At 41.4% G+C, this 16,986-nt stretch overlaps 1 protein-coding gene across 3 annotated transcripts in view; it reads right to left on the bottom strand.

Moving 5' to 3' along the window:
• The window catches only part of MYZAP (myocardial zonula adherens protein), a 465,570-nt gene that overhangs the window by 57,143 nt on the left and 391,441 nt on the right, over window positions 1-16,986 (bottom strand). Inside the window, exon 14 of one of the 3 annotated variants that reach the window (XM_078684911.1) lies at window positions 14,023-14,350. The exons of 1 other annotated variant lie outside the window; for it this stretch is intronic. In XM_078684911.1, the coding sequence (XP_078541037.1) occupies window positions 14,149-14,350 (202 nt within the window). In that variant the 3' untranslated portion in view covers window positions 14,023-14,148. Of the gene's footprint in view, window positions 1-14,022; window positions 14,351-16,986 lie in introns of those variants that run through there. One more of the 3 variants, XM_078684912.1, reaches the window with a different exon arrangement.

Raw genomic sequence — 16,986 nt, 5'->3', positions numbered from 1 at the left:
TTGTGCCCTCGCCATGCACTGCTTATTGCCTCACATATCACTCATAACATGTTCTATAACATCACTGATAACATGACTGATGACAATATTCATGACATCATTCATGACATCAGTTACTGTTACTTGAAATAACTATATCTGCTACATTTCCGTTTTTTAATTTTAAAATGTTACATTTAAACTGGCATATTCAACTGACATATTCATGTAACTATAACTTCATATTAACTTTTGTTTCTTACTGTGAGATTTTGCCACTTTGTATTTTTGCCACAGCTGCAACTCTGTGAGTGAAGGGTTAAGATTCATGCATTAACAAAGCCATTATATATTATATTACTTCCAGTACTTGTACAAGTCCTTAAGTTCAAAAGCACAGACATATTTGAAATAAATATACGCAGCTGTCAAAACACTATTATCCTTAACAGAGGCTTTGTGGAATGAGTTTATAGTCAGGTGAACTTTTCGAAGGGGGGACAAAGAAAAACACACCTGAATAAACCCTTTTAGACAGCTGTACCATTCCCACTAGGCCCCAGGCAAAACAACTTGCATGCAGTTCTAGAAGATTGATACCTTTCTATCATAATCTGTATTTATTCAGTCCTGGCCAAAAGTTTTCAAACAGCCCACCGCTGCAAAAGGCTGCAACTAGAATCAGGCCATAGGGCTAGCATGATTGAGTCATGACAGTGCATCCAACTCTGAGAAAACATCAAACAACTGAGCATAGCACCAATATAAGTACTCTCTGACCAACTCAGGTCAGGGTTGTATTTTAATTTCCCAAGTACAGCATAGCATACGACAATCCAAATGACAAGAAAATAGGCAGCATATATTTGTTTGTATAAGTTGACACGCCGTTGTCGGACATCCACAGCCTGTGGGAAATTAAAATACAACCCTGACCTGAGCTGGTCAGAAAGTACTTATATTGGTGCTGTGCTCGGTTGTTTGATGTTTTAGATTGTATGTGCTTAGAGTCTTTCCATCCTCTCTGCACAGAGGGACACTGTGGATGCCACAGTGTTTAACATTGAGCACGCCATAAGTCAACATCGATAAAACGTGTGCAATACATCAAGGTGCTGACTGTTCTCATAGCTACCACTACCATCATATTAATATTCCAACTTTGAGAAAAGCCTGCTGGTATTAGCTGAACCAGAAAATTCCCAGAGATGCTAATGTGGTCCTGCAGAATGATGCCTGAGAAGGAGAAACAATTGCAGTTAGTCTCAAGTACAAGTAAGTGACAACTTTGAACACCCATGAGACTTGGAAGCCCAGCTTCAATCACCTGTACAAAGACTACAATAGGAGACATGATCAAGTGGTCCTAGTTTTGGAATACCGACACTTCGATTATAATACAGACCTCACCAGTTGACCAACAGTTGCATCATTCTGGGCAAATAACCGTACCTCTCTTTATCCAATACAGTAAATATGTGAATCATAATGAATAAGTAAAATGTTTATCACCCCCTTCAACACCAGTCACCATCACCACTTATCTCTGTCACCATTCCGTCACCAATTAATTAATATACTTCCTTGGTTACTATGTACACCATGTCAGGAAGCCACAAATGGATTAATTTAAAAAGAAATAGTCAGTGGGAATGGTGATATGTCTGACTGCCATCTCATTGTACTCCGCTACCAGGTTGCTGCCACAGAAAGAAGAGGCTGTGATAGCCTGTGCTCTCACAAAAATGAACGGAACTCTTCTCATGTTCGCTCCAGTCTTTCAACCAGTCCCTTCTTAGTGTGGAACTAGCAGGCATTTTAAAAGACAGAAACATTGCTAATTGGCTGGATCTATAATTACAGATGATCCGCAATATGTTCATCACTTCAACTAAGCATTTCCGGTCTTTGATAGCCCTTTGGGTCTATGAGCCATGTGCTCTAGGCAACCCTGATTGACATTTGGTGCAGAATATAAAAAAGATCACTAACATAATACAGCATTACTTGCAATATAAAAATGCAACAGGAAACAGCATAAAAAATGACCTATGCCTGACTAGATTTCCCCAAAAGCAGCCCCAATTCCAAATTGGTAAGTGGTATGAAGCACATGCAGTGCAGAAAGTATATGGCAAGGAGTCCATTATCTAGCTAGTGTTGTGACAGTGGCGAGCCAGGAAACAGCAGACCCACTTCCTTGTTCCCTAACAGACCAAATCACATTAGCCTAGCAGCAACCCCCAAAACTAGTATTCTTTCATTCATTCATTGAATGAGGCTGTCAAAAAAAAAACACTGTGCACCTTAGCATTTACCAGCCCATTGCATGTCATTTCTGTGACTTTTCTAACATTCACTGCCATCCCATTTGCCAATCCCAAATGTTCAAGCACCTACCATGTGAAATCATAAGCAAGATGACCATAATTAATTCAACTGCCAACAAATGCTGCACAGCTTCACTGACCTGACATTCCAGCCGCATTGTCTGTAGAAGTAACAGTTGCACAAACCAAGACCGCTCCTCAGCCCCTCTTTCACCTAGGAAAGGCATTCAAAGCAGGGACATCCTCCTCTTCGTGTTTGTTGTAGAACCAATTTAGAACTATGGGTGATTGTCTAGTATTACCTGGAACTATACTAGATACTGAGTGGTGACTTGAATGTCAGGTGATTCCAGACAAAATCCATTGTATATAGCTATGGTCTGCTAGAAAGCACCAAATAAAGCCCTGCTGCCAACCCTGGAACCAGAATCTGAATAAAGCTAATCCTCTCTCTTCTACCTTCACAGTCAGCATCAAAATCAAATTAAGCACACCAAAAACAGTCCATACTCTGGTTTCCAGTGCCTCAACCCACAGACAGTGAGACAGACAGAGTGAGACAGACAGAGAGTGAGACAGACAGAGAGTGAGACAGACAGAGAGTGAGACAGACAGAGAGTGAGAGACAGAGAGTGAGACAGACAGAGAGTGAGACAGACAGAGAGTGAGACAGACAGAGAGTGAGACAGACAGAGAGTGAGACAGACAGAGAGTGAGACAGACAGAGAGTGAGACAGACAGAGAGTGAGACAGACAGACAGACAGACACACACGCACACCAGTACATACTTGGGAATCATCCAGTTCCAGATCAATTTTTAGTTTAAACCCGAAACTGTCAATTCAAGTCATGGGCACTTGTAAAGCGCATAGCTACCTCCAAGAGGAGGGGGAGAGACAATAACTGCATATTAGGGGCTGGCAAATAGCCGGGTCTTCAGCGCTTTCTGAAATGCTTGTTCAGTCTCTGTCTTCCGTAGGTGGACCGACAGAGTTCCACAAGGATGCGGTTGCGGAACTGTGCTCTAGAAGTTACTTGATGCCTAATGCCAGCACATCCAAAAGGTATGCACTCCGAAGGTGACCACCCACTATCTATGTCCTTCTAAAATGATCATACCAAGAGAGTATGCTTCAAGTCCATGTACTAGGGATACCTTTATCTACAACCTCATTAAAAACGGGATCCACAACAGGACACATCAAAATAGATGCAGTTGCCATATCTTAATCCTTACGAATGCTCCATTCCACCTTTGACAACATCATATGGTCATACGTCCATGCAAAAGGTTCTTCAAGAGTCTGAGAACATGCACAGACTAATTAATAGAGGCATTCTTATCTGTTGACCTATCTTCATGGACTATGTCCCAGATGACTTTCACCCTACAACAGAAATTACCCAGCAACAAACACTCAACCAGCTTTACTTCAGGACCACAAGACCCGTACCCTTCTCCTTAAATTTAGACCTTTTACCTTAAACATACAATGAACAGGATGCATGGCTAACTAGAGTCTACCTGCTCAGAAAGATACATGCTTTAGTTCATGGCCCTCAGCTTAAGAGGTGACCTGGCCAATTTGCAGAGGTCTCATCTTCATTTGGACTTACTCTTAACAAGTCCCAATTTTAGGAAATATCTATGTTATTATTTGACATGAGGCAAACTTAGGGTTAGGCACCATCATTGGGTGCGCTCAGTTTTCAGCTTCTGCTCACATGCACTTTTCTACAAAAATGCCAACGTGCTAAGGGAAACTTGTTATGTAGAACTTATACATATGTTCAATCAATTGTCTCATCCCCAGCTAAGTCAGCCACAAACCTTTGGTTCTGTATCTCCTATTGACAATGCTACTAACTGCCACTACCTGCACTTTTACAGTACATGGCCTATAACACGTAAACTGAAGATACAGGAGTACAGTCAAGTGAGTTGATTGTTTGAGGGAGCCAGAGAAGAGATTTCTAAAAGAAAATATCTTCAGGGAGTGGTAGGGAATTCAATCCTATACAAAGGCAGATGATTGGCCACAATAAAGAACACGAGGAATCCAAGACAATAACTAATTCCATTCTGAGGTTGCTGCAACGGTGGCAAGGTTACAGGCGGGTGTCCAGAGCTGTTTAAACAAACTATAAGCAGACAAATGAACAAGATAGTGAGGGTTTAGGTTTCAGATCATGATAGGTCTGCAACTGTGGTACCAATTCTTCTGAATTCTGAGCAAGAGGAAGGAGGCCAAGCATGGGATGAAGATTACTGTAGAGTACAACCTGTACCAATCTGTCAGTTGAATCTATGACCCTGCATTGGCAAATACATTTTAGAGCAACTACTAAGTTTTTAACATGAATCGAGAGGAAAGACTCATGAAATATGAGGTAAAGGACTTAAAACCAGATGGCACAAAGGATTGGAATAAAAACCGCCATCGCTTCCATGAGTGCTAGGCAAAAATTCAAGTGAATGGGAAGAAAAGAGCACCACTGCTACAACTACTAGTGGTGGTTCTCACTTTTGAAACAGTGTCTTTTCTGCCATTCATGGCAAAACCTCCTGTTTCCAAAGGCTTACAGTGTAACTGCTAGATTTGCAGCCGGATTTGCATGCAAGACATCCATAGGGATCAATCCTTTTCATTGTGATTCCTTTAAAATAAAAGTGGCTTCTGGAAGCGCAACCCACAAGCAGCAGACTAACTCCAAGAGCACTTGGCAGACATATGAACAACTTCCCTAGCGATGTGGCTATAGTGGAGTAGCATACTCTCAATCATCCTTCATAGGATAGAGGGCCATCACAGTATTCAAACACACTCCCTGAGCCTAAATCTCTATTGTCCAGCAGAATGACAGAAGAATATAACCTTTTCACAATAGGGACAACTTCAGTATGTTATAACATGATTATACCCCGGCACTAAACGTTTAAGTTCCAAATATTTGACCTTGATGAGTCAGTATCGAAAGGACAAAGGTCCAACATATCACAGGAAAACAAAAGAGATGTGTTCATAAAAAATGACTTCCATTTAATATATACAAGTATTTTGAAACCCAATTGTATGACAGTTTCTGTCAGGACTGTAAGTATCCTAATTCTAAAACAAGTACAAATAGAAAGGCATTTCTACAAATATAGTGACACAAAACAGTCCTTATCAGCAACGAGAACAGTTGACACATGTTTCGTCACATCCAGGGACTTCCTCAAGGCTCTCAAAAAATACATTTAGCTGCATGTGTGTTATTATCCCACCATTTTTCATCCTAGACTGTGCATGATGCGTATATAACTTTGGGATCCAAATAGGTTCTAAAAGTTCATAATTTGCCCATAAAGATTCGCTCATTGAGCAAGGAGAATCCAAATTGTCTGCTCAAAGACAGTTAGTGGTGAGCTTATATATAAGCTTGTTGTACGAAGAGTAAAAGTATATGTTTCAAAAGGTGGTGTGTTTCCAATTGTATTTTCTGTCTACCCGGTTCAGTTTCAAGGGTGTCGTAGTCCCCATTGTATTATCAGTCTGCCCATTTTGAGTAAGGAGGATACTGTATGCCCTTTAAAATATAACCGCAAAATGTCGCCAGTATTCCGATGTTGATCGCAAATCATTGAACTTGGAGCCCACAAGTGCGGAAGGCTCGTTTGCATGCAAGGGGCTTATCATAGCCCTGATCGGCATCGGAATACTGGTGAAAGTTTGCGGTTATATTTTGAAGGGCACACAGTATCCTTCTTACTAGACACCCTTGAAACTGAACCGGGAAGACAGAAAATACAATTGGAAACACAACACCTTTTGAAACCGTATACTTTTACTCTTCGTACAAATGGCTTATAATAAGCTCACCAGTAAGGTAAAGAAGCCCAGCTTGGAATAAAATTCACCCTTGCATTCTGCCGGGACCGGTTTTAGATATTGTGCACCAGTGTTACCTCCTTCTGGTTTGTAACAGTTTATCCTGGGAATCAACTTCATCCATAAATGTGGGTAGCCCACACCTGGATACAACAAACCTTAGCAATTATTTAAACTAATTCACAATTTTCAAAACTTTACAACTCGACAAGCTGTTGATGGGGGCCTTTTATCAGTTCTTCTGACTTTCCTTATATAACCACGCTTGCTTGGCACACAAAAATAGTGGTAAGACTAGAACAAATCGCCAAAAAGGATTGATGGAGTGTAGCCCCCAACATGTGTTGAGGGCGAGAAAGGATGCCACCTATCCTGTCTAAAATGAAGAAGAAACCTCAGCCTTCATCAGCTGTACTTAGTGTGAAGGCTAATCCAGCAAGGGAGAACTAGCCTGTTGCACACATGTTTGAGAGACCAGCAAACATTCCAGAAAAATCAGACTTCTCAAAAGATCCAGTCAGGGCCATTTTCACTACCCCATGTGATTTGAACTCTCTCCCAGATCCAATATCACCAGCAAAAGTAAAAGTAATTGTTGCACTTCACACATTTCTAACCTAGGTTTAGATTCCCAGGAGGAACCTCTGGACTCTCTGCCAGAGAATGAGAATAAGCAAAAAGCCCAGCCAGCTACCTGGAGCTTCTTTCACTGGGGTCTTTGTCGCTGCGACTCTCCCCAGATCATCAATTGCCCCAGCTTCCACCAATACAGCTAATAACGAATAGAGCACCACTCTCAATTGAAGTAATGGTGGATATAACAAAAGGGAAAAGTAGCTTTGTCATTAACCATACACCGCATCAAGAATTAGATGTCTTTGAACTTCAACAAAGGAGCCTGGGCTCCACTAGAGGCCCCTCACTAACTTCTCAAAAAATCCAAAACACACAATAGAATGAACACATGGGCATCCTATTAGCACCCCAAAGGGCCCCTCACTCACTATGAGGAAAGATATGTGTACAACGTACACATAACGTACAACGTATGGCACCACCGTAATACCTAATCTAGGGATTATTTGGGAAATTTTGCTTAGAACATGTCAACTAACACTTGACACCCTAACATATCAGTCCTACAAGATAGACCTATTGAATCTAATGGCCATTTCAGTCTCTGGAATTGATCAGTAGTTGGCTGAACTAAATAACTTGATTACCTGTGCACAAGCATACATGGCTGCAAGCAGTATAGATTGTACCAGTGCCCCGCTGGTTAATAAACTTGTAACAATACCTGAGGCGCAACCAACATTTACAGAAGATCTGAAAATAAGTCTTAGATCTCATGGCCACAGCAAAAATCTACAATCGCATATGTTAAACTCTCCTCCAAAGATCGAAGAGAAAGGATCAGAAAAGTCTGTAGGGCCTTTCAAAAAGGACTTAGCATCTAACACAACATCCCTACTTGAGGGTAAAGATTCCCCAGATCCAACAATTGACAAATGCTGTGAGAAAGAACCCAGCAAACTTCAAACTGAGCATCAAGAGTCTCTAGAACACGTAATAATGGAAAAACTCAGAAAAAAGCTACTTAAAGCAAGAAATAAAGAGATTAAGCCTAGTAATGTCTCCTGGCACAAGTGTAGCAACTTTGGGGAACAATGAATCCATCTCTGCACAGTAAGCAAAATCACCAAAAAAAACTAACAAGCCCTGCCTAAAGAATATTTTATTCTTTCCTCTTTTCAACAAACAGTAGATTTACCAGTTGGGGGTAGGTCTAATGCTGAACCCCCATATCTCCGAAGGAGTGAAGCCCAGTTCACCATCACAAATCCCGAAAGGGGTGAAGTCCAGTCAAGCTTCAAACAAAGATTTAACTCCTCCCAGGGAACAAAATCACCAAGACCTCGGCCATGGTGGGATGGCTTATACACACCATACGAACCTGCTCAATAACACAGTCCGACATGAACTCCTAGACTCCAACAATGGGGTGGAATGAGAGTGCTCAACCAACGCATTTTAACCCTAGAACTTGGAACACAATTGATTCCGCCACCTACCAGGCACAGCCACTAAGTGAAACAGGAGCTTCTATGGTAGCCAGGCAACTGTCTGACTATCAGCCCTAAGCATACAGCTCTTCCTTTGAAACACTTTTTTCTCCATTATACCAGTCGAAAGACAGCCATGACATTCTAAATCAGAGCAACATCTTGAATTTGCTACAAGCCTTTTCTGCACTTGAAAAGATAACTACAGCGGAAATGGAATCAATTGAATTTCTGGTTCCCCAGGATGGTAAGAATAAAGAAGCCAGCCTTGTGACTTGAACAGGAGGTTCACCAGCACAACTGTTCTTTCAGGAAAAGGAATGCTTCTGGGTATGGGGTATTAAAGTAACTATGCCTTCCCTTGTAGCTTATCCAACACAGCTCGCACCGTTAACTGGGAGTTTAAATTGAAGCAGTTCAGAAGTGCCAAAGATCAAACAAACATACTCGATCCTTAGGAATCCTGTTGGGCACCTCCACATTAGCACCTCCAATTACTAATGACAAAATAAAGCTAAACATAGGCTTTCTTACTGCTGCTTTACACAGTAATAGTTACTCATGACACTGGAAAGTCTGTCTAAATAATAAAGCTAAAAAATCTCAAGCATCGAATTGACTGGATAGTTTTAACATTTGTTCCTGGAACATTATTGAACCCTCCAGACCTGCTGAAAGGCAATTAGATTATTTGCCTACAAAATACATGGGCTCTCCAATCATTTGCTGTGGACGGCTTCACAGGCTGCCATTAAAACTAAGAAATCAGTACGTCCAAGAAGGGGGTTGTGAAGCTTTGGCGGACTTGTACCCCTCGGAGTCCTTTTTGACGTTTGAGCAGGCTTTGGAGTCATTTGACCTCGGCATCGGGCAATACCTGCAGTATCAGGGGTTGCGCTCCATTGTGCGCGCGGTATGGCCACTGTGCCCTGAGGTGTCCCCGATGACTCAAACCTTACACATATTATTGACCTGTGGCAGAGGACGGCGGTTAATTGCTTTATTGTATGCGGCTATGAAACGGGATTCAGCCCCCCCCCCCCCGGTGCCGCCCTGTTGCGCTGCCTGGGAGGCGGATCTGGGAGAGACCCTGGACCAGGGCCAGCGTAGGCGCATTGGGTCCTTGACTCGCCGGGTGTCCTGCAACGCTCGCTTTAAGCTAATCCACTTTAATTCCCTACACCGCACCTACCTTACGGCGAAGTCGTTGAGTCGCTATTCGAATGATGGGAGGGATAACTGCCCCAGATGTGGCGTCGAGGGGACGGGCTTTCTTCATCTGGCCTGGGAGTGTCCATTGGTGGGCAGGTTTTGGACGGGGGTTGTTGACCGCATAAAGGCTACCACTGGCCTCAGTCTTGAGCTATCCCCCTCACATTGTATGCTGGGGTTAGTGCCCAAGCCCAAAATCAGGAAACTTCCATACAAACTGCTCCAACTCATGCTAGTGCTTGCCAGGCGCAGGGTTGCTATCACCTGGATGGGTAAGAGGGCCCCTATGGTCGCTACTTGGCTCAAGGACGTGCAGGAGTGGACGCTCGTGGAGGAAACCCACATGCAAATGTCTAGGAAGGATGATAAGTTAGAGGAGGATATTTGGTTGTGTGTAAATGCAAAATTGAAATAAAGTTTCAAAAAAAATAATAATCAGTACGTCCAAAAGGGGGTCTGGCCATGTTATATCCGTTGACATGCAGATTCCAGGTAAATTGGTAGAATTAGAGGACAAAACATCCTAATATTAAACTCCTGAATTGGCACCAAGAAAGTAAGAACCCACTCCTTTTGGTAAATCTTTATGTACATCCAGACTCAGGAAGCATGACCGCCACGGTATCTAAACTCTCAAATATTCTACTTACCAATCAACCCCTGATATTATAGTCACGGGAGACTTTAGTATGAACTTACTGGTGGCATTTCCCCAAGATGATCTAATAGTCTAACAGTATCATCTATGGTGGGTCCCTGCACAGTTCACGAGGGACACAATTAAGAAACCCCAAAAAGTCAAGGTAGTTCTGCAAGAATCCCTGATATGAAGAATTCTGAATGGAAGATACCAACAAGATACTCCTCCACAATGCACCTTTCATTCTAAATGTTCAACCTCTGTATTAGATTAAATAGCTGCTACACTCACTGAACTTTTTTTAATCACTTAATTTAAGATTGCAAAAACAACTATCAGTGACCAAGGGCAACTGCTAATAACAATCAAAGTGCAAAGCCAACTTATTGACAAATCACCCTCATTACTGGGAGAGATTGGGACAATCAACTAAAGGAAGCTACGCTGGTCAGAGAAGACTTTTCAAAGTATTGGGGATTTAGCTTTAAGCTTAGCAAACTAATTTCTTAGTAAGGACTACCTTAACCGGGCCACCAAATGGTCATTGTTCATTGATAGACTTATAGGACACTAATGCAATTCAAGTGGATTACCCCTACACCGGCATAATGGAAACACAGATGATCAAAGAAGGCTCAAACTACCCACTTTTTGCTGGGTAATCTGGAAGGAGCAGAATCGTACTCTAAGATATGCTAAGAATCACCTTGACAATCCCGAAATATGCAGATCCTTGAAACGTTTAAATAAAATCTATTGGAAAACGATATGGGAAGAATAATCAACCTCAAAATAAAACTTTTGGGCAAAAGCGTTGTATCATGCCAAAAAGAAAAATTCAATGGATTTCTGGAAAATGGTTAACAGTTTGAATCGAGCCCCCTACCCCTGCAGTAGCTAGCTCCAATCTAACGGAAGACAGCTATGACAACTTTTTGAAGGTCCAATTTAAGCATTCCTCTGAAGAGATTGTCACCTGTCGAGACAGACAAGACCAGCGCACTCTAGTCTTTCTAAATACCAAGGAATTCACTCCGTACATTTTTGGGGAATAACAAACATGTAAAGTCATCCAAAGGGGCAGGAATAACGATGCCCCAGGACCAAATGGCCAACCACAAGCTCGGTTTAACATAAATCCAACGTATTGGACATCTGTACTAACAACCGTATTTAATAGTACCCCACAACAACAAATTATTCTAGAATCATAGACAGCCACTATAATACATCCAATTTTAAAGAATGGGGACCTACACCAATCAGCGAATTACCATTTGATAACACTTCTAAATACAGAGGCAAAACACTTTGCCAGCTTCTTATTCACAGATCTGCTCCAGTGGACCGATGACAATCACAATATCCCCCCGAACCAAATGGATGCACCAAAGGGGCCGACACATCAAACAACCTACTGGCATTATCTTTAATAATGGCTAAGCTTAAGCACAAAAAGAAATTCTCTTTACTTATGTTATGTACACTACAGTGCTGCGTTTGACTGTGTGAAACTGCAATCTTCTTAGGAAAATGTTAACATCTGTGGACATCCCAGCTGATCTTTTAAAGGCCATCCAGCACTTGTATATGGACACCTGGCCAAGGGTGAGCATTGGAGATGGCTCTATATTGTTCAGGAAAATATACACTTCTAAGGGCCTAAAGCAAGGCTGTGTCTTAACGTCAATTCAATTCTTTTCAATCTCTTTTTGGCTGATCTATCTCCAGCCTTTGACACAGTAAATTCTCATCCTCCCAAGCAAGGTCTTTTGCATGTCTCAAACTTGATATATGCCAATGATGTGATTTTTTTTTTTAGCCAGACAAAAACAGGTTACAACGACTAACTGACAAACCTTTGCTATATTCTTCAACTAATGGGATGTCAATAAATTTGAAGAAAAGTAAAATCATGGAAGCCAGCAGCATGAGTAAGAAAAATCAAATATGGTTCCTACAGAGGGAACAACTGGAGCCGCAAAAACCTATAGATACCTAGGGGTACTTTTTGATGAATGAGATTCCTTGAAACAACATGGGAAAGGCCTTCTTAGGAAAGGGAATACCTTGATCCTCGCCTTCCATACCCTACAATGAGCTCTTTCTGGGCTAAGCTTCATGCCCCTGCTGAAAGTCAAAGGAGAAAAACTTGTCCCCTCCATTTCTTAAGGAAGTGAAGCTCTTCGAGGCAGAGATGGAGTAGTCTTAAATCTAATTTTAGCCAAAAACTTTTGATCACTTTTCTACCGCCCCCCAAATGACATGTTGGCTCTTATGAGCTTGGCTTATCAAATCATATAATAGCAAAGAAGGGGGACGAAGTAAAAACATGGAATAGAATCAAGACTGCCAAGCACTTTGGCAGGAAATTCAAACAAATGAAACTGCACAAGCCCGCCTTTCCCTTGATTCAGCCATTATTGATTTAGGCATTCAAGCCATATGGGAAAATTCTCCATCTGCAATGGCATTTAAAAAACTGCTTCATGGCTTGTGAAAAAAACTTCCATGGTAACAGACAAAGCAATTCCATCCTTAAGATCACATGCATGGACAGTTATAAATGGCTATAAGAATCTTAAACCTCAATCCTACCTAGAGATTGGGTGATCCAGCTACTTAAAAATTGATTGTATGTGTTACCGTTTTGGTCTTACCCCATGGCAAATTATTGGAAAGTCATGGAAAAGGGTAAAAGGCCTGTTGCAGACTCTGTGATTCTGGAGAAGAAAACATTGTACATATCACATGCCTTTGCCCAGGCTTACGGCACGCAAGGTCACCATTACAGAAAACCCCATTTAATCAGCGCTGAATACGGACATGCAGGAAGGTGGCAACTGTAAGTCTTAAAGTCACGGACCCAATTCTGAATTGCTGCTACACTACAATTTTAAGACTTGCTGGGAAAAAGCTTACGACCGCCAACGCCTATCAGTGAAGCACATCATTTTTTATCTTTCAGTTTGCTCCTGTAACCTGCACTTTGCACCTAGCCATAGTGAGCACACCTTTGTTGATGTCCCCTCGTGCCCACTAGGATGACCGTGAATGTTAGTGTTTGTTCTAAGGCTCATTAGGAAAAAAGCTGGCTGCTGCTAAAGACCATCGACAAACATGTATATCTTTCCCTTTCTTCAATATTGAATATGCCTGTGTAAACTGCACTTTGTTATAGAATGTAATTTTTTCGATGCCCTTCTGATGTTGCTAGGGGGACTATGATGTCAAAGAGCACCTAACATGATAATATGGTTCTCTACAGAATTTATTTACAACATTATTTCAACTTATGCCCTTTGATCTTAAAATGAATTGTTTTAATTTTTTTTATAAACTTTTATTGTTAAGGTGTTACTCAACTGTACAATAGGAAAAGACTTGACTTGGCAAACTGTGACTAGCTGAATATACGAAGGATGTCCCTGCAGAGGCAAACATTCTTTGGATGAAGCCGAAATCACACTGTGCATTCACAGTGCCGGCAACAGAAAGAACACGTCTTTAGCACGCATTCGTTCAGCACGCAAGTCGTTACAACAAATTGCTTTACGGGGGCGTATTGACGGAATGGTGTTGGATTTAAAGTCCAACACCTTCCCTACTGTTGCGCAGACTGGAGTTGGAATAGGAAATGAAACTATTCCAAGATCCAGCACATCCGCGTGCTGAACGGATGCATACTAAAGACGTATTCGTTCTAATGAAGGCGTTCAGAAGGCATGGGTGATGAACACATGCAGAGTACAGTCATACATTCCCCTGCAGAGACAAACAGAAAAAAGCTCTATTTAGTAGGAAAGCTTCTTCAGATTTTACTTTAGTGTTACGTCCCACCCAAACAGTTATGGTTTATAGGAATTATTTTAAGCTTTTCAATAGCACTAGCTCAGAAGCTTAATAATAACACAAGTTAAACTTTTGGGATGGAGGAGTTTTATTGAAACAGCGTCTTTTGATATATTGGTGCAGTTTTGCCATGTTTGACCCATTTAAAAAAGGCTTCTGGTGCTCCTCACTGCCTCAGGAATAACTTCATAAGCAATCATGGCGATCGATTTAGAATTCCCCTTTTCTCTCCTTCTAGGATGATAGGAGCCTGCCCCTCTGGAAGAGTTTCATCCATCTTCTGGGTTGATACAGTAGTGTCCGTTTGTGCAGTTGTAGTGGTCCGGAATAGAACAAGTTTTGGTCTCATTTTGGTTTTCATCTGATAGGTGCTCAACTGATGTCCTTCCTCTGATCTGCTGGATAGTAAACATAACAATTGTTTTACTTTGTGAATTGTAGGGCACATAATACAACTTAATTGCCTCTAGGTGTGTTCTTGCAAATCATGTTAATAATGCATCAGATTTGAGTTCGTGGGACTTAATATTTCCAGGAGTGGATACACAGTACGAAGAAGTCTTGAGCACATTATTTAAAAGTGGGAAACAATGGCATGTTCTTAAGCAGGCTACTACATAGCTTGTGACATTCCATAGAGTAGATGTGTGGGATTTTCCACTCACAGAGTTTACAGCGGTTGTCTGTCAGAAGGGTTCTCTTTGTGTATTGTGTGAATTTGTTATTAAGGTTAGACCTTTAACGATGGGGTAGATGATTAAAAATTCTATTTTGTCACACTCCAAGCAAATCCATTAAGTTGTCTTTGCAAAGGGGCTGCTCTATACTTTTTATATCCCTGCTGTGAATCTGGGGCATTGTGCTTCACCTTTTGGAGTAATATCAATCAGCATTCTGAGAGGGTGGAGTATAGTTATTTTTCAAAGTCAAGATTGTCATTGATCAAGGTGCCAATGACTTGCATGGAGCTCTGGGCTCTGGGAGAAGGAGCTTCTTCCAGCCCGTTACAGTTGACATAAGGTTTTTCTGCTTTGATGGCTACGTTTCTGTTGGTAGACATAGGTCACAGTCCAGGATTGGCTAAAGGATGGTTTAATGAGGTGGGTGAGTTGTCATATGCCCACGGTGCCAGAGGTGGACTTTTCCATTGATGCTAGCCCTACCAACTACTCTTTCAATGTAGATTTGGATAGCAGCCTGTAGACACAGAAATAAAAGCAGATTTTTTAGTATGTTTATAAGAGCAGCATGCTTATGTAGAAACGAAAGTTATTAGGAAAAGATACTCTGCAAACTAACTCAGGAGGAGAAGAACAAACGAGGCTTGATCTCCCTCATTCAGAAATAATTTGTACAGTCCTGGCTTGGGAACTAATGTCAATGTACCAATCCCAAGACCTTGCTGAACTGTGGCTGGCTGTTGAATACAGCATTTAGGTTGTCAACAATGATCACTGTGGAGTAGTGATGTGCAAAGTGGTTGGGGAGAGGTGTGTTACCTCTGAATCTCTGTCTTTCTAATTCTGTTGTGTATTAAAAATCAGCAGATTAATGGAAACATGGAACTATTTGAATGAAGTATGTAAATTGCTGAATCGTTTGGAAGAATTTTAATGGGCTGCTCAAATAATTGTGCAGCTTTTTATGTTTTATGTTGGGAAGATGGATTTTTGTTTATAATTTGTGGCTGGGTTTTTTGTGATGCTGTGAAGTGAATCTACTGTCTCTTTTCTTTCCTGACAATACTTAACAGGACCCAGCTACCATGTGGATGAACTGAATCCTATTTTCACTACTACCCCTATAAAAGAATAAAGGGGGGTTCCATTTTATCAATGTTTACCACCGTTTCTCTTCTAACTTTATATCCAGACAACTGGGAATCTGAAGGATCCTGGATGAAGGAAAATTGGGAGATAATAGCAAATCAAAAGTCAGAAAAAGGCCAACGACGTACAATTAACCTAGGTGGTGCTATTGCTGGATAAAGCTGCAAATTAATAATATTGGTAAACTAGCTCGATGTCCTTTGCTTTCGCCACCTGCTCTGTCTACGACCTGCAGTATTTAATCTTGCTGTAGCCGATGAAGCCTTCCATTGTTCAATTGTTCATATGAGTACCACTGATTTAGCTAATAGTAATACACATTGGGGGGATGTTTTTTTGGCCAGCAAGGTAAGGTCTGTCAAAAATCTGTGACAAGCTTTACTTTCTGACAAAGTTTGTGAAGTCATAAAGAACAAACACTCCTACAAGATTAGAAGGAAACCAATGTAAATGTAGAGTAACAAAGGTTTGTGCCACACAGGAGAAAGATTGCTCTTTTGCCACACTGAAATGCGCATTTCTCTGACACCTCAGTATGAGCCTTTCCTCTGCTTACCCATAAGTATGGAACAGCCCTCCTCCAGCCTCCGTGCCTGTTTTTTTTTTCCTTGAGCAACAAGCTTTCCCTTTACGCAATACTAGAACCTCGCTAGCAACATTTATTTTAGCCTATGGGGTGGCCCTCCTCAATATCAGTCTCTCCCATGGCCACGTCAGGATATCTCCAACTGACTGACATACATAAACACGTGCTTGCCTTAGTCTCCATTCCTACTGCAATTCCAACTGCCAGTTATGCAATGCTTACCCGTGCTCTACTATCACTGTTTTTCTCTTCCAATTTTCTTCTACATATTGTTCCTTTGTTACACATTGCTGCTCTACTCCATTTTGAGTTCCTGAGACCATAGTCTTTTCTCTATGCTTTATATTTGTTCTCTCCTATGTATATTCTCCTCTTCACTGTTCCCATTACCTAAATCCCTTTTCTTCTCCTTTTGGTAACTTCAGTGGTATCATAGCACAGTTTGTGCAAATACAGTGGGATCTATAGTAGCCAGAGCCAAATATGGAGACTGCATGTAGCCATGTTCAATAGTCTTTTTGATGCCTTGAAGGGTCACCCTCTCTCTGCTGTTTCCATGATGGAGATTGTCCATTACCCAGTTTCAGCAATTTCTTATGAAGTAGTGACTTTACGCGAT

This window comes from Lissotriton helveticus, chromosome 3_2 (assembly GCF_964261635.1).
Source record: "Lissotriton helveticus chromosome 3_2, aLisHel1.1, whole genome shotgun sequence".
NCBI lineage: Eukaryota > Metazoa > Chordata > Amphibia > Caudata > Salamandridae > Lissotriton > Lissotriton helveticus.
This window is presented reverse-complemented; position numbering and strand designations above follow the sequence as displayed.